Here is a 20645-nt window from a genome sequence, read left to right as displayed (position 1 = left end):
GGATGGTGTGTGACTGTAGGGATGATGTGACTGTAGGGATGATGTGTGACTGTAGGGATGGTGTGTGACTGTAGGGATGATGTGTGACTGTAGGGATGATGTGTGACTGTAGGGATGATGTGTGACTGTAGGGATGGTGTGTGACTGTAGGGATGGTGTGTGACTGTAGGGATGGTGTGTGACTGTAGGGATGATGTGTGACTGTAGGGATGGTGTGTGACTGTAGGGATGGTGTGTGACTGTAGGGATGATGTGTGACTGTAGGGATGGTGTGTGACTGTAGGGATGGTGTGTGACTGTAGGGATGATGTGTGACTGTAGGGATGATGTGTGACTGTAGGGATGATGTGACTGTAGGGATGATGTGTGACTGTAGGGATGGTGTGTGACTGTAGGGATGATGTGTGACTGTAGGGATGGTGTGTGACTGTAGGGATGGTGTGTGACTGTAGGGATGGTGTGTGACTGTAGGGATGATGTGTGACTGTAGGGATGATGTGTGACTGTAGGGATGATGTGACTGTAGGGATGATGTGTGACTGTAGGGATGATGTGTGACTGTAGGGATGATGTGTGACTGTAGGGATGATGTGTGACTGTAGGGATGATGTGACTGTAGGGATGATGTGTGACTGTAGGGATGATGTGTGACTGTAGGGATGATGTGACTGTAGGGATGATGTGTGACTGTAGGGATGATGTGTGACTGTAGGGATGGTGTGTGACTGTAGGGATGGTGTGTGACTGTAGGGATGGTGTGTGACTGTAGGGATGATGTGACTGTAGGGATGGTGTGACTGTAGGGATGGTGTGTGACTGTAGGGATGGTGTGTGACTGTAGGGATGATGTGACTGTAGGGATGGTGTGTGACTGTAGGGATGGTGTGTGACTGTAGGGATGATGTGACTGTAGGGATGGTGTGTGACTGTAGGGATGGTGTGACTGTAGGGATGATGTGTGACTGTAGGGATGATGTGACTGTAGGGATGATGTGTGACTGTAGGGATGGGGTGTGACTGTAGGGATGGTGTGTGACTGTAGGGATGGTGTGTGACTGTAGGGATGGTGTGTGACTGTAGGGATGGTGTGACTGTAGGGATGGTGTGTGACTGTAGGGATGGTGTGTGACTGTAGGGATGATGTGACTGTAGGGATGGTGTGTGACTGTAGGGATGATGTGACTGTAGGGATGGTGTGTGACTGTAGGGATGGGGTGTGACTGTAGGGATGGTGTGTGACTGTAGGGATGGTGTGTGACTGTAGGGATGATGTGTGACTGTAGGGATGATGTGTGACTGTAGGGATGGTGTGTGACTGTAGGGATGATGTGACTGTAGGGATGGTGTGACTGTAGGGATGATGTGACTGTAGGGATGGTGTGTGACTGTAGGGATGATGTGTGACTGTAGGGATGGTGTTCTTAGGGTCATAGTCAGCATTTCTTTTCCTCCAAACACGGCGAGTCGAGTTAATGACAAAGAGCTGAATTTTGGTCTCATCTGACCACAGAACTTTCTCCCCCAATCCTTCTCTGTGTGATTTAGATGTTCATTGGCCAACTTCAGACGGGCCTGTCCATGTGTCTTCCTGAGGAGAGGGACTCGCTGTTCTTGGATGTACAAAAATGCTGACTATGACCCTAAGAACACCATCCTTACAGTCACACATCATCCCTACAGTCACACATCATCCCTACAGTCACACATCATCCCTACAGTCACATCATCCCTACAGTCACACAAGGAGGTGGAAACATGATGCTTTGGGGCTGTTTCTCTGATAAAGGTACAGGCCAACTTTGCCGCATTGAGGGGCCAATGGACGGGGCCATGTATTGTAAGATCTTGGAGGAGAACCTTCTTCTCTCATCCAGAACACTGAAGATGGGTCATGGATGGGTCTTCTAGCATGACAATGACCCAAAACATACCGCCAAGGCAACAAAGAAGTGCCTCAAAAAGAAGCACATTAAGGTCATGGAGTGGTCTAGCCGGTCTCCAGACCTTAATCCTACAAATAATTTATGGAGGAGCTGAAACTTTGAGATGCCAAGAAACCTTAAGGATTTAGAGAAGATCTGTAGAGAAGAGTGGACCAAAATCCCTCCTGAGATGTGTGCAAACCTGATCACCAACTACAAGAAACGTCTGACCTCTGTGATCACCAACAAGGGTTTCTCCACCAACTACTAAGTCATGATTTGCTTGGGGATCAAATACTTATTTTACTCACTGAACTGCAACTCCATTTATAACATTTGTATGATGTGTTTTTTCTGGATTTTTGGTTGATATTCTGTCTCTATCATATAAAATACACCTATGATAAAAATTATAGACCCTTCATTTCTATGTAAGTGGGCAAAACTACACAATCTGCAGGGGAGACGATCATTATTTTCCCCCCTCTGTACCTCCTGGTGATCCTGCCATGAAAGTCCTTGTTCAGACACTTCCAGTTATAGGGTGACAACGCTCTGTCGTTGACGCCCAGCTGTGCTCCTGTGTGGTCACCAGCGTTGTGGTCACATGTTCCCTAAAGCTTCACACATAGGCGATTTGAACTGTGGGCGGAATCGGCGCGATTCTGCTCTCAAATCCAGAAGCGCAATTAAAAAAAAAAAAAAATGCAGGACGCGTTTGCGATGCCATATCACCCTAACCCCGCGGTGCAATTTTGATGTGACAAATCGCAATTGCAGAGCGACTTGATGCACGCCTAAATCGCACCATGTTTAGGGTGCCATTAAGAAATAGTGGCATTGCAAACGTGACCCGATTCTGCAACCACCGGTAGAATTCCTGCGATTCTGCCGACGATTTAGATCGCCTTTTGTGTGAACGGAGCCGTAATGTGGACTACAAGGGGCCGTGTTGCTGGCACACATTGCCCAGGCAGGGTCCACCGTTGTCACCAATCAGGAAGTCCCTCCAGAGAAATGATGTTGCAGCTGACAATGGAGCTTCTGCACACAGACAGGAAGTGGATGGCGGAGGTCAGCAGCACTGCAATGTAACAAAGGAAGAAAAAAAAGTGAGATCAATATTTTATATAAAAAAACATGGCGATTGGTAATGATAGACAGAGCCTTCTGGAGCTAAATGTCATCCAGTGAGGGGTGGGAATGACCTCTAAGGGCTGCAATGCAGATCCTTCTACTATGCGGAGTATTTCCAGAGATGAATGCGCATTAAACATTCCGATAAAAATCCATTTCTGAAGATAACAATGGAAATGTGTGCTGGATCAGAACTTCCTTCCAGTGCTGCACATTCACTAATCAGTCCACTAGAGGGCAGCACTGCACAGCAGAACAGAACAGGGGCAGCAGCTACTGTGTATCCAAGTATGAAAGGAAAGTTATTGGTCAGTTTTAGAATTTATATAACAAATTTATATTGTCAGCCCCAGAATATCGGTCACCATGAGATCTGCACGGGCATCCAGCACAGTCATACAGCGCCTGGGAATATAAATGGAAGATTTTCCCCCTTAATGACCAGGCCATTTGTTGCGATACGGCGCTGCGTGTCCCTTTAACTGACAATTGATGTCCTTTTTCCCCCCCCCACAAATAGAGCTTTCTTTTGGTGGTATTCGATCACCTCTGTGGTTTTTATTTTTTGCGCAATAAACCAAAAAAGCGTCAATTTTGAAAAAAAACAAAACAATATTTTTCACTTTTTCCTATAATAATTATCCAAAAAAATAAATAAAAGAAAACAAATTTCTTCATCATTTAGGCCGATACGTATTCTTCTACATATTTTTGGTAAAAAAAAAAATTGCAATAAGCGTATATTGATTGGTTTGCGCAAAAGTTATATCATCTACAAAATAGGGGATAGATTTATGGCATTTTTATGATTTGTTTTCTTTTGTTTTTTTTTACTAGTAATGGCGGCGATTTGCGATTTTTATCATGATGGCGACATTGCGGTGGACAGATTGGACACTTTTGACACTTTTTTGGGACCACTGACATTTATACAGCGATCAGTACTATAAAAATGCACTGATTACTGTATAAATGTCACTGGCAGGGAAGGGGTTAACACTAGGGGGCGATCAAGGGGTTAAATGTGTTGGGGTTACGGAGGGAATGGTGTTGGGATTACAGGGAGGGTTGATGTAGGAGTTACAAGGAGGGTTGATGTTGGGGTTATAGGCAGGGTTGGCCTTGGGGTTCCTGGAAGGGATGGTGTTGGGGTTACGGAGGGAATGGTGTTGGGATTACAGGGAGGGTTGATTCTGGGATTACAGTAGGGTTGGTGTTGGGGTTACAGGAGGGCTAATGTTGGGGTTACAGGAAGGGTTGACCTTGGGGTTACAGGAGGGTTGGCATTGGGGTTACGGAGGGAATGGTGTTGGGATTACAGGGAGGGTTGGTGTTGGGGTTACAGGAGGGTCAGCATTGGGGTTACAGGAGGGATGGCATTGGGGTTACAGAGGGAATGGTGTTGGGATTACAGGGAGGGTTGATGTTGGGGTTATAGGCAGGGTTGGTGTTGGGGTTACAGGGAGGGTTGATGTTGGGGTTATAGGCAGGGTTGGTGTTGGGGTTACAGGGAGGGTTGATGTTGGGGTTATAGGCAGGGTTGGTGTTGGGGTTACAGGAGGGTTGGCATTGGGGTTACGGAGGGAATGGTGTTGGGATTACAGGGAGGGTTGATGTTGGGGTTATAGGCAGGGTTGGACTTGGGGTTCCTGGAAGGGATGGTGTTGGGATTACAGGGAGGGTTGATGTTGGGGTTATAGGCAGGGTTGGTGTTGGGGTTACAGGAGGGTTGGCATTGGGGTTACGGAGGGAATGGTGTTGGGATTACAGGGAGGGTTGATGTTGGGGTTATAGGCAGGGTTGGTGTTGGGGTTACAGGAGGGTTGGCATTGGGGTTACGGAGGGAATGGTGTTGGGATTACAGGGAGGGTTGATGTTGGGGTCACAAGGAGGGTTGACATTGGGACTATTAGTGTTGGGGTTACAGGGATATCAGTACAAGGAATGTACACAAGCGATCCCCTGTTAGGTTTATTATTGCAGTTTGTGATAAATTGGGGGGATTTCTCCGTATTTGGGGATCGCTGTCACTGGGACAGAAAGTGACAGGAAAAACAAGTTTACAACAAGAGGAAGAAGTCAGCAGAATCCTTCCGATGGGGACGCCTGTTCCAGGGACAGCCAAGAGGGGAATCCCTCACTTCCTGAAGGTTTCCTCTCTCCTCCTGTTGTGTCTCTGGGACAGGAAGTAAAGGAAAATCTCCTCAAGGAGGAACAGACAAAAAAAAAATTTAATGGGTTTTGAACATTTCCTAATCTAAAAAAAAAGAAAAGAAAAGAAAATGCTGTCAATGAACTTCCATCCTGTGTTGGGATTTGCAGTGAAGAGTCGTGTTGTTGGTAATTGCGGTCTCTCCTGTGAGGTCATCATATGTGATCATTGCATCCGCCCACTTATCCATTACACCGCGCATCAATCAGGAGGATGGGGGATGGGGGGGGGACCATTTACACTAATGCACTGAGTACAGGAAGCAGCAGATTGCTCAGCAGAAGTCCTAATGAAGGAGCCAAACCGGCCCCGCAATTACTGCGCTAATCGCATCATTCACCCCTTCATTGCCGCAGAACTGCTGAGCCGACAACACGAGTGCCGAGCAATGGATCGATATGGGGAATGTGTCAGATAATTAAAGCAGAACTCCGACCTGAGCAAGAATGGACTATACAAATTAAAGCAGGACTCCGACCTGGGCAAGAATGGACTATAGAGATTAAAGCAGGACTCCGACCTGTGCAAGAATGGACTATACAGATTAAAGCAGGACTCCGACCTGTGCAAGAATGGACTATACAGATTAAAGCAGAACTCCGACCTGGGCAAGAATGGACTATAGAGATTAAAGCAGAACTCCGACCTGGGCAAGAATGGACTATACAGATTAAAGCAGAACTCCGACCTGGGCAAGAATGGACTATAGAGATTAAAGCAGGACTCCGACCTGTGCAAGAATGGACTATACAGATTAAAGCAGAACTCCGACCTGGGCAAGAATGGACTATAGAGATTAAAGCAGAACTCCGACCTGGGCAAGAATGGACTATACAGATTAAAGCTGAACTCCGGGCATGAAAACATTCATTTAAAATGTTTAGTTGACCTTTTTAGAAGAAATGAACCTACCCCCCCCCCCCCCCCCCTTGTCTCTGCTGTACTTACCTCTGTGGGTGAGGTGGCTTTACTGTCTACACAGCCCAATGCATCTGTGTTCCTCCTCTTCTGTAACGCACCCCCTAGGATCCCCCACCCTGCACAGCCAGGCACACTGAATTTCCACAGGCACTCCAAGTCAGAGAACAGTCTATTATTTTGTTTTTGTTATTTATTGAGGGATTAGAACTTGGATAGGGATTGGGAAATTATGGGATGCCCACTTGACTTCAAACAACTTCAGGGACAGCCTTCCTGTATACAGTCTATATACACTCCTTCTCTTCCTCCAGCACTAGCTTGCTTGCAGAACTCCAGCTGGCATATTGGTTGGTGGATCTGACAAAAAGGCACTCAGACTTTAGCAATATCCCTTTACAGGCAGGAACCCGAGGCCCCCTTTAAGTGTGTAGCAAAAAGTTCAGATCTCCTGGACGTGCTCATTGGCTCCTGCTGTCCTCTCCCTTCTCCCCTGCCTCCAGAATAGGATTCCTCTTTGTGCTGTAGAGGGTCCCTTCAGCACCAGAGTCCCAGGCCCCCCCAAAGTCACCCCCCCAGACTAGAGGGCACCCTCAAGGGGCACCGACAGCCTCCCCAGCGCTCCTTCTTCATCTTCCACCCAAATGCCTCTGCTGGCAAGACCCATGCATAATTATGAGGTAAACAGGCCCCCCTTCCAACCCCTCCCTGCTGGGGATTGGTCAGGACCTCATAAAAAAAATGCCAAGAAGCTCCTCCTCGCTTCCACCCACTACTTCTAGAAGCTTCTCCAATGTTCTAGAGAGCAGGGGGAGGCACCAGAAATGCTGCTTGTTGAATCATCCGGCCTCCCTGAGTCATTCAACCCTGACCCCGATTTCAACCCAGGCCTGGCTCCCAGATGAAGATGAATTTTCCTACACCAACAACTAAACCTATTTGCATCGAGCACACTAGAGGGTGCTACACTTCTTTCCCTAGGGACGCTGGGATGGGAAAGAGCAGTGATTGGTCAGCACCGGCACGTGACCCATCCCGGCATCCCTTGAGAAAGAAGAGGAGGCATAGAAAAGTTTTAAAGTGAGGGAAGTGCATTGGGGACCAGGAGGAAGCAGGGGGAGGGGGTTGGGGAGTCTGTAGGCTGTTCACCTTTTCATTTTTCTGAAAACGCGAACTTACACTTTAAATATATTCCGCCATAGCTACAACAGATATAAAACCACTTTTTAAACACAAATATGACCTTGTAAAAGTAGCAGTGACTTTATCACTGGGCTGTACGTAGCCTGTGCAGAAAGCAGAGTTGTGGGAGGGGCCCATCAGGCTCCACCCACTACAGAAAATTATAGGAGGGGGTGGAGACAAGTCCAGTCCACCTCCACAAGGAGAGAGAGAGCAGAGCTGTGGGAGGGGGCCATCAGACTCCACCCACTACAGGAGGGGGCGGAGACAAGATCAATCCCCCTGCACAAGGAGAGAGAGCAGAGCTGTGGGAGGGGCTCAGCAGGCTCCACCCACTACAGACAGCTACAGGAGGGGGCGGAGACAAGTCCAGTCCCCCTCCACAAGGAGGGAGAGCAGAGCTGTGGGAGGGGGCCATCAGACTCCACCCACTGCAGGAGGAGCGGAGACAAGATCAGTCCCCCTGCACCAGGAGAGAGCGGAGATGTGGGAGGGGTCCAGCAGGCTCCACCCACTGCAGGAGGGGCAGAGACAAGATCAGTCCCCCTGCACCAGGAGAGATCGGAGATGTAGGAGGGGCCCAGCAGGCTCCACCCACTGCAGGAGGGGCGGAGACAAGATCAATACCCCTGCACAAGGAGAGAGCAAAGCTGTGGGAGGATCTCAGCAGGCTCCACCCACTACAAGCTGCCTGCAGAAAACTACAGGAGGGGGCGGAGACAAGTCCAGTCCCCCTGCACAGGGAGAGAGAGCAGAGCTGTGGGAGGGGCCATCAGACTCCACCCACTGCAGGAGGGGCGGAGACAAGATCAGTCCCCCTGCACCAGGAGAGAGCGGAGATGTGGGAGGGGTCCAGCAGGCTCCACCCACTGCAGGAGGGGCGGAGACAAGATCAGTCCCCCTGCACCAGGAGAGATCGGAGATGTAGGAGGGGCCCAGCAGGCTCCACCCACTGCAGGAGGGGCGGAGACAAGATCAATACCCCTGCACAAGGAGAGAGCAGAGCTGTGGGAGGATCTCAGCAGGCTCCACCCACTACAAGCTGCCTGCAGAAAACTACAGGAGGGGGAGGAGATAAGACCAGTTGCTCCTACACAAGGAGAGATGGCAGCAGTGGGCGGTCTTTATTACAGGAAGTCTCACATCAAATGACTGCACAGATCTGGGAGAAGATTCCAGTCACATGACCGATGGATTTATTATTCGGGAGTTCACATTTGGAATTTTTCGTGGAAGGCCATGCTGCAGACAATAGGAGGGATTTTATATTTATAAGAAATAGAAGGCTGTACAATGTATCCTTCCATGACATTTCTCTTTTTATTCTGCCAGAAAAGAAGAACTTTCTCCAGATTCCGGCCGCAGCGTCCAGAATAAAGATGAATGTAAAGTGGAAAGAATTTGCCGTCTGGAAGCGGGCAGAAATGTCATGACTCACCTCTGTGTGCGCGGCGCTCTGTCCCAGCGGTGTAATTAGTCGGCACTTTCCATCCCGACATTTAGAGCTGGAGGTGGCTCAGCCGAACCGATAATCCCGCCAACGTTCCAGGACAATTTTGTTGAAATGTTATGAATTTTATTTGACAACAAAATATAGAGCATCGGATATTCTACCCTGAGAGGATTTAAAGGGTAACTCCACTTTATTGGAGAAAACAAACCAAACCCAAAAAAAAAACAAACACAATCCCTACACAAGTCATATTGTGATTGAATGCTATTAATAATGATCTTTCCTTTTCAATTTGCAGCCGCTGTCATTTTCTGTAAAATGCAATATGGCCACCTGGGGGCGCCCTGTACACAGATGGTACATAGAGCGCCTCCCCTCCTCAGATTTGTCATTTCCTGCTTGTGTGATTGGCTCACTGATTTTCCCAGAAGTCTACACTAAGATACAAGTCAGCTTTTAGGGCTGGTTCACACTGCTGCGTGGTGCGAGATCGCATGCGATTTGCACCGCACAGCAGTGGAAAACACATGCGATGTCCGTGCGATGCAAATTCGGCCATACAGATAGCATGGCTGAATTTGCATTGCATTCAGACCAAACCCTTTTTTTGGTCCGCAGCATAATCGGATCACATGGGTGTTCACACCCATGCGACCCGATTCCTGTTCGAGTTTGCGGCGCGGACAACATAGAGGCTGCCGGCGTCACTGTGCCCATTAATGCTGCCTCACTTCCCATCATTGCAGCCTTACCATGCCCATCATTGTAGCATTAATGTACCCATCACCGCAGCCTCACCATGCCATCATTGCAGCCTTACCATGCCCATCATTGTAGCATTAATGTACCCATCACCGCAGCCTCACCATGCCATCATTGCAGCCTTACCATGCCCATCATTGTAGCCTTAATGTACCCATCACCGCAGCCTCACCATGCCATCATTGCAACCTTACCATGCCCATCATTGTAGCCTTAATGTACCCATCACCGCAGCCTCACCATGCCATCATTGCAACCTTACCATGCCCATCACTGCAGCCTCACCGTGCCCATCATTGCAACCTTACAGTGCCCATCATTCTAGCCCCACTGTGCCCATCACTGCAGCCTCACCATGCCCATCATTGCAACCTTACCGTGCCCATCATTCTAGCCTCACTGTGCCCATCACTGCAGCCTCACCGTGCCCATCATTGCAACCTTACCGTGCCCATCATTCTAGCCTCACCGTGCCCATCATTCTAGCCTCACCGTGCCCATCATTGCAGCCTTACTGTGCCCATCACCGCAGCCTCACCATGCCCATCATTGCCGCCTCAATGTGCCCGTCGTTGCAGCCTCACTAGTAGTGACTGTGCCCATTCATGCATTCGCAGTCAGTACCTGGATTGCACAGCGGGAATCTCCCACCGCATCTCGGAGCTCAGTCTGAAATGTTTGGCCGCGCTGTGACAAAAGTCCCGCCCTCCTCCTAGACCAGCCCGTGTAATAGACGCAGTGTTCTGTCGATCACACGGGCTGGTCTAGGAGGAGGGCGGGACTTTTGTCACAGCGTGGCCGAACATTTCAGAGTCAGCTCCGAGATACAGCGCCTCCCGCTGTGTAAGGGAGGTGAGCGCTGCAGCCGCAGTTCAATGCAGGCCCAGGACAAGCAGCCTAATGCCCGCTATCCCTGCCCTCACTCGAGTATAAGCCGAGGGGGGGGGGGGGGGGGTCAGCAAAAAAAATGTGCTGAAAAACTCGGCTTATACTCGAGTATATACAGTAAATGACAGAAAGTCCATAAACCAATATATAATAAAAAATTGTTCATATTTTCATAAAAGCTGATTTCCGGGGATTGCGACTTAATGTTCTCTTCTGTGCATCAAAATAAGGTGACTTCTTGTTCCCCCCTCAGGTATGTACATTCACCAGAGGCCCCCACCCCCGCAGGGGTAAAGAGCCTGTCGTAAACTGTATCTCCAATCGGGGTATTCCCAGGAAACGGTAAGTACTTCTACCCCAGGAACAGAATGTGTGTGAAAACGGCATCCACATGTAATCAAAAAATGGGCATCTATAGCGTAAATCTGGTAAAAAAATATATCTATTTATCTCTATATCACAAATTGTGCGTGTTCATAGTGCGCTCCCAGCACAAGACCAATACCCTGGACCCGGTTCCCAATCATGTGACGGCCATTCACAGTGGTCATATTATTGCCAATCCATCCTGCCCCCCCCTGGGTGTTCAGAATTTTATGAAGGGATGCTGGAGCAGATGGGAAGGGGGTTAAAGTATAATTAAAAAGCAAAACGTATTTTTGGTTGTGGATGTAGTAAAGAAGAATTAGAACGTCTTAATATTTTGTGAAAATAACATGATGTGGGCGGATTTCTGCCAGTCAAAGGCTGTGTCCCGCCCCCTCCATCCTGTGTCTTAGAATAAGAGGGAGGTGAAGCCTCCATTAATCTACATGTAATATCCCACCTCCATTGTGTTTAGCGGTTGGTGGGCAAGGAGGAGGGAAGGGGTGGGCTTGGAGGAGGGAGGGAGTGGGCCGGCTGTCATTTACCACTGTCTATACGCCCACTAGTTACACAGTTGGTAAGATTGAATAAAGACAATAGTCCATCCAGTTCAACCTGTGTGTGTGTGTGTGCGCGTGAGTGTGTGTAGACAATTATTTCCCATATCCCTGTATATTGTGTTCGATAAGATGCATGTCCAAGAGTCTTTTGAAACTATCCGTACTTCCTGCTGACACCACCAATTGTGGAAGAGAGTTCCACATCTTTACGGCCCAGAGCGACACTGACTCTATAGTCACACGGGCTGCTCAGATGTGATGGGGAGGAAATGCTCACCATAGAAACTCTCTGAAAACTGAGCATGTGCAGAACTGCCAACACGGTTCTATGAAATCCCCAACTGCATTGGGCACATGGACAGAAGGGGGAGCTAGAGAGCAGCAGGATCAACCAGGTTTTTTGCAGAAAACGAATCTCATAGTGACTGATTATGAAGAACATGTAATGCACCATTTATTCATATTCTTTTATGATATGGGTTTAGTGACACTTTAACCATTTGCCTACCGGGCACTTCCCCTCCCCCCACCCTTCCTGCCCAGGCCAATTTTCATCGCTGTCACACTTTGAATGACAATTGCGCGGTCATTTAACACTGTACACATATGCCTTTTTTTTTTTTTTTTTTGAGAGAGATAAAACCTTTATTAACCACTGCGGGGGTGGGGGGTTATTTTTTGCTAAATAAAAAAAGCACCAAAAATTTTGAAAGAAAAAAAAAATATAAAATATGTTTTTCTTAGTTTCTGTTATACAATTTAGCAAATGGGTAATTATTCAATTATTCTCCTTCATTGATGTGTGCTAATGAGGCAGCACTGAAGGGCACCGAGGAGGAGGCGCCACTGATAGGTGGCACTGGTGAGGAGCCATCAGTGCTGCCTATCAGTGGTGCCTCCTCCTCAGTGCCACCTCAACAGTGGCTCATCAGTGCCCACTGATAGACAGCTCTGATTGGCACTGACGAGGAGCCACTGATGGGCACGGATAGGTGATACTGATGGGCACGGATAGGTGGCACTGATGGGCACGGATAGGTGGCACTGATGGGCCTGCACTGATAATCAGTGTAGATGTCCCCTTTCACACTTGCCAGTAACTGTGACAGATCTTCAGGTCAGTGTGAAGCAATACACCGGGCATAATAGTATAGGGCGGCTCTCACACTGATGGGATGCGGTTTACCCACGCCGTGGGTGCAGTGCAGTGCGCCTTGCAGCTTTCCTGAGCTTAGCCTTAGACTTTAATATCCTGTGGGTTTGGCACACTTTCTGAATACAGTGGAACCTCGGTTGGCGAGTAACGCGGTTAACGAGCGTTTCGCAAACCGAGTACTGTATTTCTAAAAATCCTAACTCTGTATGCGAGTGTTGTCTCGCAAAACTAGCAGAATTCAGGCCAAAAACGGCGTGCAGTACCGCTTTTGGCCTGAGGTGGGGGGCGCCGGAGCCGAGCCGAAAGTCGCCGTTCGGAAATGCCTGGAAAAGGCCCGAGGACAGTTCGGCTGACCTCGGAAAAGGCTCATGAACGGAGTCTTGCCGAGGTCAGCCAAAGTGTCCCTCGGGGCTTTTCAGCCGTTTCCGAGGCTCTCTGGCACCCCCCCGCCTCTGGCCGCATGCAGTATTGCATCCCTTTGAAGTCAATGCGGAACAAATTATTTTCGTTTTCATTTACTTCAAATGGGAAAACTCACCTCGATATGCGAGTACATTGGATTACGAGCATACTCCTGGAATGGATTATGCTCGTAATCCGAGGTTCCACTTTACAGGAGTTTTGGTGCGCTATCAGAAAGTACCCCACACCTGCAGGATATAATAGAAGTCTATGGCAAAGTGCAGCAAACCCTACAGAAAAGTTGCAGATGCTCTGCGCGGTGCAAGTAAACCGCAGCCCATCAGCGTGAAAGCAGCCTTATAGAGGCTCAGAACAGTAAGGGTTCATTTACGTTTGCAGTTTGTGGATTGGAAAAAACCCCATTAATTAGGACGTGTTTTTTATCTCCCCCACCCCAACCACACCCCCTTTAGCGTCAGTGACCGGAGGCGTACACACAAAGCTGCAGTAGGGGGATATGCGCTCTGTCATGATTGGTGGGTGTAGCACTTCGCTTCTCAGCCTTTTGTATTATCTGTTCTTATCCAGGTGATCCAGAGGAGGCGCTGTGCTATTATCCCGACCTGACCAGGGGGGTTGGGGTGGTGGCTGTGCAATGAATGCAATTGCAACACGGTAGTAGGGCAGTTAAGAGCTTTAAATCAGGTGTGAGGAGGCAACGCTTTGCGCAGTGGCAGTATCATAGCCTATGAGGTTCAACTGAGGCGTGATTATTGCTAATTGCTTCTCGACCTTTTGGCTAAGATCAAGTGTAGTATCTGTTCTTATCAGTTTCCAGGAGGTGGTGCTTGCTTCCGTCCCTGATCTATGGCGTATATCTCACTATCTATGGCCCATCTCACTATCTTCCCCACTCTTTTACCCCCGTTTGTCACCTTTTTGTCTTTTTTTGGTCGTCTTTGTATACACGTTTTGTCACTGTGTGGCGAGTAGGGTGTGGGTCCTCGGGCCTACTCTGAAAGTCTTGGGAGGGGGTGGACATAGGCCTTTTGGCTTGGTTTGCCCTCTCCTTTGAGGGGTCTCCCTTCGGGGGAGCCCCACTGTACTTGGGTCGGTCTGCTTCGGCAGACCTTCCAGCTGTGGGGGTCCGCCTGGTTTCGGCCAGATGGACCCTTTGTCTGAGTACCTCAGTCCCTGTCTGGAGCCTAACGCCCCGGGGGATCAGGGTAAGGTCCTTCCCTAGTGGGGGACTCTGTACACCCGTTGCACGTTTTTGTGTTTCACTCTCTATGTGTGGGCACTTTTTTTGGCACCGGGTAGAAGTTTTTGAGGTGTGTTTTGCACGCCACTGGCTTTTCGATAGAGTGAGGAGGCAACGCGGCGCCCGGTGACCTTAGACTCCTCTCACGTTGTTCAGGTAAATCTCCACCTCTTTAAGGTTGCCTACCCCGGCTATAAACACTTCTAAAAACTTTACTTTAGATAAACACCATGACCTGCGGCCCCCATCCTAGGCCGCCCCGAACTGCAATTATATTATTCCGTGACAAAAACATATTGTAGCAACATCCTTTAATACTAAAATCAAAATACAGAATACATTCATAAAGGCATATTTTTAAATGTAGATATAATAGGCAAAAAAACAAACAAAAAAAATGTGAGTAAAGTAATAACAAAAGAAAAAAAAAAAAAAAAACACTGTACAATTTTATAAAATCTGTGTTTTTTACATAAGTTACACAAAAAAAAAAAAAAAAAAAAAAAAAAAAAAAGATACTTCATTAGACCTTTACTTCATATCGTCATGAACATTGCATATTTGACGCAGTTACGCTGGTGAATACTACATGTTCTTTAATACTATAAGGTGTAGACAGTAGAAGGTATATCGGGGGGAGGGCGACGTGATTCGTGGACTTCGCAGCGTACTCTTGCCCAGGCACAGAGGTGACGCCCATTTCTATTGAGCCAATATGGCGTCCAATCTGCTTGGCGGACATTGAGGCACTTCACGAGGCAATGGTTGCGATGGCCATTTTTTTTTTTTTTTTTTAATTGGCCTCCACCAATGATTTCACCAAGATGGTTGATAAAGATTCAGAAGGCGTTTTATTGTTGGTTATCCAATCAACAGTTCGACGGGGAATTGATGACACCAATCAGGCACTTCGTGAAGCTAAAGTAGAAACGTCCATTTTGCAGGTCGTCCAAAAACATTCATATGCAAAAAAAACCCCCCCAAAAAAAAACTCCGCCGCATGTCAAGTTTTGAGACCATCGACTGTCTTTCTTTTCAAAATGGCGGCAACCAGTGTAGCTAGGCAACAGCCACCCTATAATAGGACATGTTCTTGAGGACTATTGTGTTCTTCAAACAGCACAATAATTCAACATTGACCTAATTGCTATACAAGCTTGACAAAATAAAAAAAAAAAAAAAAAAAAAAGGCAGATTTGTTTATTTTTTTTTACAAAATCCAAAAAAAAAAAAAAAAAAAAAAAAAAAAAAACGGTCAACTTGTTTTCTTCTAGGTCAGTGAAATATAAAAATACATGCGTTACACCAGGCTGGTGGTGCGGATAGGTTGAAGCCCTGCGCAGTCACGTCGTTAATGGCTTTAAAAAAACACTTGCACTTTCCTTTAGCTTAGTTCATAATTTAGCCCCCAGATAAAAGGACCCCCTGCGAGTCTCAGGTCTCCGGCGAAACGCGTGACACTCCCGCCATGTTCTTGGACCGCCGGCAGAAACTTGATACATCACGGTGGTAGAAGATGGAAGTGCTTTTAGTTAGTGCACACAACCTCGCAAAACTTTTTTTTTCTTTTCATAGAGTGGATATATTTCAAGCTTATGTTTATTTTATTTATTTTTTCTTAAGCAGCATACTTAGGAAAAAAAATAAAGATAGGACAGCTCTGATAAATGAGGTGTAGGGGGGGGGGGGAGCCGAGTCATTGCACTCACACCCATCCGCTTGTGAGTTTAAAGAACATTTCTTCATCCAGACTTTCATTCTGGTCCTTGGCCCGCGTGGACAGGAAGATGTAGCCGCCGATAAATTCGTGAACTACTTTGCAATCTACTTCTGTGCAGATGAAGGAGAGCCTCATTTCATCGGCAAACTCTACGGTTACCTGGAAGACAACAAAAGCCGAGGGTCACACACAAGAGCCGAGGGTCACACACAAGAGCCGAGGGTCACACACAAGAGCCGAGGGACACACACAAGAGCCGAGGGACACACACAAGAGCCGAGGGTAACTGGCTGTCCACATGTTGAAAAACGCATTGAGAGGATACTTAGGGCCTTATGTATCAACATGTTCCTCTATAGAAGCCATTGTCAACCAGGGTTCCCTATGTTGTGACTGATTAACCTCCTATTTTATGGTGCCTGGGGCCAAAAATGCCACTTGGCAAAGCCAGTTGCATGACACCAATGATCTTTTTAGCTGTCTGCAAGGGTTGGCATTCCGTCCATTGGATACCAATTCATGAGGTGTTTTTCCCACTGACGTCCAAAGATTTGGTTCCAGCAGGGGTTCCCCAAGCATCAAAAGGATACCTAGGACCATATGCATCAACGTGTTCCCCTACAGCAGCCATCATCAACCAGGGTTCCTTATGCTGTGGCTGATTGACCTTCAACTGGATGGTGGCCTGGGGTCAAAATGCCACTTGGCAAAGCCAACTGCATGACACTAATGATCTTTTTAGCTGTCTGTAAGGATGGCCTTCTTTCCATTGGACACCAATGTAAGGGGTGTTTTCCCCACGGACACCCAAAGAATTGGTTTCATCAAGGGAGGAGGTCATCCAGAAACCATGTGTAATAGTGATAAAAAGGACCCCCAAACATCTGAGTCATCCAAAGATTTTTACTGAATCCACAAGAATTTCTGGGGCCAAAAAAACCCTCTTCATCAGGGCTACATAACGCATACAAAAATGAAAAAGTATTGACAATCAAAGAAGAAAAATTGCCCCTAAAATATGGAAAACTCTGAAAAGTGCTAAAATGATCACTGATAATAATCCCCCCCATGAAGAACATTTTCAGTTCAGTCTTACTATGTAAAGATTTTGTCACTTTTTATTGTTTTTAGGGGCAATCTTTTTTTTTTTTTTTGTAACTTCAATTTTTATTTTTTTGTAGCCCTAATAGAGAGCGATTTAGTGGCCTCTGAAACTCTTTGGCTTCCCATTGCTTTCCTGTGTAATTGATAAAAATATTTGGACTTCCAAGATGCTGTTTTGGTGTCTTTTTGGCTCTATTACACATGGATTTCTAGGCGAGCTCCACCTCTGAGGTGGCCTCCTGGTTTGTGGAGAAGCTCCCAAACTCAAAAGCCATCAGGCTCAATTTAATGCCTTTCTTCTATCGACCGAAGAAGATCTGTATCCAGCACCTCCTTTCCATCTGAGGCTCTTTTCGGGTCTTTTAGAGACTTTGCCCATTCAGGTCAATACAAGGCTCCCCTCTCCCCAACATCTACTTATCCAGCAAGCAAATGGCAGATAACTGTTTACTAGGTTCTCTCAACCAGCTATCTCACTTGGAAATCCATTTAAAATGTTGAAATGAATGGGCTGCCCTATGCGTGCCGCGCAAAATCGCGTGAAAATCGAACACAAAATTGTGAGCGGGAACGCTCATTCCTGTGACGTGATATGTGAACGGGGCCTAAAGCTCACAATATAAAGCTAAGCAATAACAAAAAAGAGGATTATTTCCAGAGAGTATTACCATTTTTATTTCCCAGTTGACGTTCCATTGTTTCATGTTGCTGAACCTCCACGTTTTAATGGCGTCGCCGGTGTTGGCATCCATCCTGATGAGCCGGTTATAGGTAATGCCAATCAGTTCCTCCTTCTTCCCACCTTGGAACCTGATGATAAAAAAAACGGAATGTGAATCTATACAATCTCTGCAAGACCTCAGAGCGCTACTGTGGGCTAAAACTACGCAAAAACATTGCACTTCTGAAAATTTCTACAGCAATTTGCATTTTTGGCGATTTCTTACAGAAAGATAAATATGGAGGATCAAAGACGGGATTACTGAGCCTGTGGCCGTTCTGACCATTCATTCCTATGGCTGGTCTGTGCTCATGGTGGCCCCGGCTACCTAAGGGAGTACGGGGTCATCCATAGGAATAACGGCGTGACGCACAGCGAACGCCCAGGAGGAGACAGGTGCGGTTGTGAGTTTTTCTGCTAAGGCTGAGCAGTGAAGAGCGGGATGAAGGTAAATGTTTAGTAGGTGGGGTGGGGGGGGGAGAAGGGGGGGGGTATTTTTACTGAAAAGTGAATTTGTCCATTATTATTATCTGGCATAGATGAGGTTTCAATCATACTATTTATTTTCAGTCCCTTTCTTCATGGCGGTGGCTCACAGGTGCATTGCTCTGGCTCCTGCAAACTATTCCTCCACCCCTGGTCTGTACAGAGTTGAGGGCCTTCTGTAATGGAGCTGGAGGAACCATCAATGGACTATGAGGGCGTGACATAACTGCACTTATGCTTCATTAAGATCAAAGAGTCACTCTACCACAGCTGCAGATGGGCCCTCCATTCACAGATCTGTCTAAATGGATCTGTGAATAACCTACCTAACCATCCAAAACATCTCCCAACCCCTACCCTACCTAATGCACAAAACCCCAAATGGTAGCCGATGGATACCCTCCCAACTGGGTTCCCACCCCGCCCCCCCAATAAAACACCTGCACCGCACAGTAATCCACAACCTGAAATGGCCCCCGAGGAGTCAGCACCCCACCTTGAAACCTCAATGGGTTTTGTGCATTAGGTAGGGGTTTGGAGGTGTTTTGGTTGGTTAGGTAGGTTTTGGGGTGTTGCTCAGTTGGGTCTGACCAAACTTAAAGTATTTGACCCCCAAGCAAAACATGACTTCGTAGTTGGTGGAGAAACCCTTGTTGGTGATCACAGAGGTCAGACGTTTCTTGTAGTTGGTGATCAGGTTTCCACACATCTCAGGAGGGATTTTGGTCCACTCTTCTTTACAGAGCTTCTCTAAATCCTAAAGGTTTCTTGTCTGTCACTTGGCAACTCGAAGTTTCAGCTCCCTACATAAATTATCAAAAGGATTAAGGTCTGGAGACTGGCTAGGCCACTCCATGACAATGTGGTTCTTCTTGAGCCACTCCTTTGTTGCCTTGGCGATATGTTTTGGGTCATTGTCATGCTGGAAGACACATCCACGACCGATCTTCAGTGTTCCACACATCCACGACCCATCTTCAAGATTTTACAATACATGGTCCCGTCAAGTGGCCCCTCAATGCGGCAAAGTCGGCCTGTATCTTTATCAGAGAAACAACCCCAAAGGATCATGTTTCCACCTCCGTGTGTGACTGTAGGGATGATGTGACTGTAGGGATGGTGTTCTTAGGGTCATAGTCAGCATTTTTCTTCTTCCAAACACAGCGAGTCGAGTTAATGTCAAAGAGCTGAATTTTGTTGCTGCAGGATTTCAGTCCATGGCGGCGTATTGTGTTACCAATGGTTTGTTTGGTGACTGAGGTCCCAACAGCCTTGAGATCCTTCACAAGCTCCTCCCGTGTAGTTCTGGGCGGATCCCTCACTTTTCTCATGACCATCCTCACCCCATGAGACAAAATCCTGTATGGAGCTCCAGACTGAGGACGATTGATGGTTATTTTGTATTTTTTCCATTTGTGAATATTCGCTCCAACAGTTGTCTCCTTCTCACCAAGCTTCTTGCTGATGGTCTTGTAGCCCATTCCAGCCTTGCGCAGGTCTACAATCTTCTCCCTGACGTCCTCTGACAGATCTTTGGTCTTCCCCATGATGGTGAGGATTGGATGGAAGAAAGAGATTCTGTGGACAGGTGTCTTTTATACACATAACGAGTTGTCGTTAGGAGAACCTTCTTACATTGACAGGACTAATCTGTGTACCACATGAGCACCTACCGTAGCCAGTCTGTGGGGGGCAGAATTATTGTTGGTTGGTTGGGGATCAAATACTTATGTTACTCACTGAACTGCAACTCCATTTATAACATTTGTATTGTGTTTTTTCTGGATTTTTGGTTGATATTCTGTCTCTATCATATAAAATACACCTATGATAAAAATTATAGACCTTTCATTTCTTTGTAAGGGGGCAAAACTTACACAATCTGCAGGGGAAACAATCTTTATCCCCCCTCCCCCCCCCCCGACTGTATATACCTCCTGAAGCCTGAATGAGAAACTCCCAGAGATGACATATCCCTGTCCCACCTTGTTGCTAGGATGTTACCAAGTCACTCGCAGCCATTACTGCTCACCCTCATCCATCACATGAGCAGATGTGTGGTCCACCATCTCCTTTGTCCCGGTATCACTGAGATTAGAGCTACTGCGACAGGGGGAGGGGAGAGAGAGAGAGAGAGAGAGAGAGAGAGAAAGCACGCGCGCGCATGTGGGAGGAGGGGGGGTGGTATGGGTGGGAGAGAGTGCATGTGAGGGGGGGTATGGGTGGGTGAGAGCGCATGTGAGGGGGGGGGCAGTATAGGTGGAGGAGAGCGCATGTGTTTATGGCTGGGAGAGAGCGCATGTGAGGGGAGGGAGGGGCGGTAGAGAGCGCACGTGAGGGGGTTTGAATTGGCTGGGAGTTTCTTAGCAACATCCTAGCAACAAAGCTATGCAGG

At 47.4% G+C, this 20645-nt stretch overlaps 1 protein-coding gene and 1 pseudogene across 5 annotated transcripts in view; one reads left to right on the top strand and one right to left on the bottom strand.

Annotated features, from left to right (window-relative positions):
* The first annotated feature begins 13677 nt into the window (after positions 1-13677).
* On the top strand, positions 13678-13742 carry LOC141120780 (U4 spliceosomal RNA; annotated as a pseudogene).
* Positions 13743-15448: 1706 nt separating this feature from the next.
* The window catches only part of FERMT2 (FERM domain containing kindlin 2), a 132734-nt gene continuing 127537 nt past the window's right edge, over positions 15449-20645 (bottom strand). For all 5 annotated transcript variants that reach the window (XM_073609677.1, XM_073609675.1, XM_073609676.1 and 2 more), the window contains 2 exons: positions 17712-17853; positions 15449-16098 (listed from right to left, as the gene is read on the bottom strand). In XM_073609677.1, coding sequence (XP_073465778.1) covers positions 15925-16098; positions 17712-17853 — 316 coding nt within the window. In that variant the 3' untranslated portion in view covers positions 15449-15924. The remainder of the gene's footprint in view (positions 16099-17711; positions 17854-20645) is intronic.

This window comes from Aquarana catesbeiana, linkage group LG13, assembly GCF_042186555.1.
Source record: "Aquarana catesbeiana isolate 2022-GZ linkage group LG13, ASM4218655v1, whole genome shotgun sequence".
In the NCBI taxonomy this organism is placed as follows: domain Eukaryota; kingdom Metazoa; phylum Chordata; class Amphibia; order Anura; family Ranidae; genus Aquarana; species Aquarana catesbeiana.
Note: the sequence above shows the minus strand (reverse complement) of the source record. Positions and strands in the feature narration are given on the sequence as shown.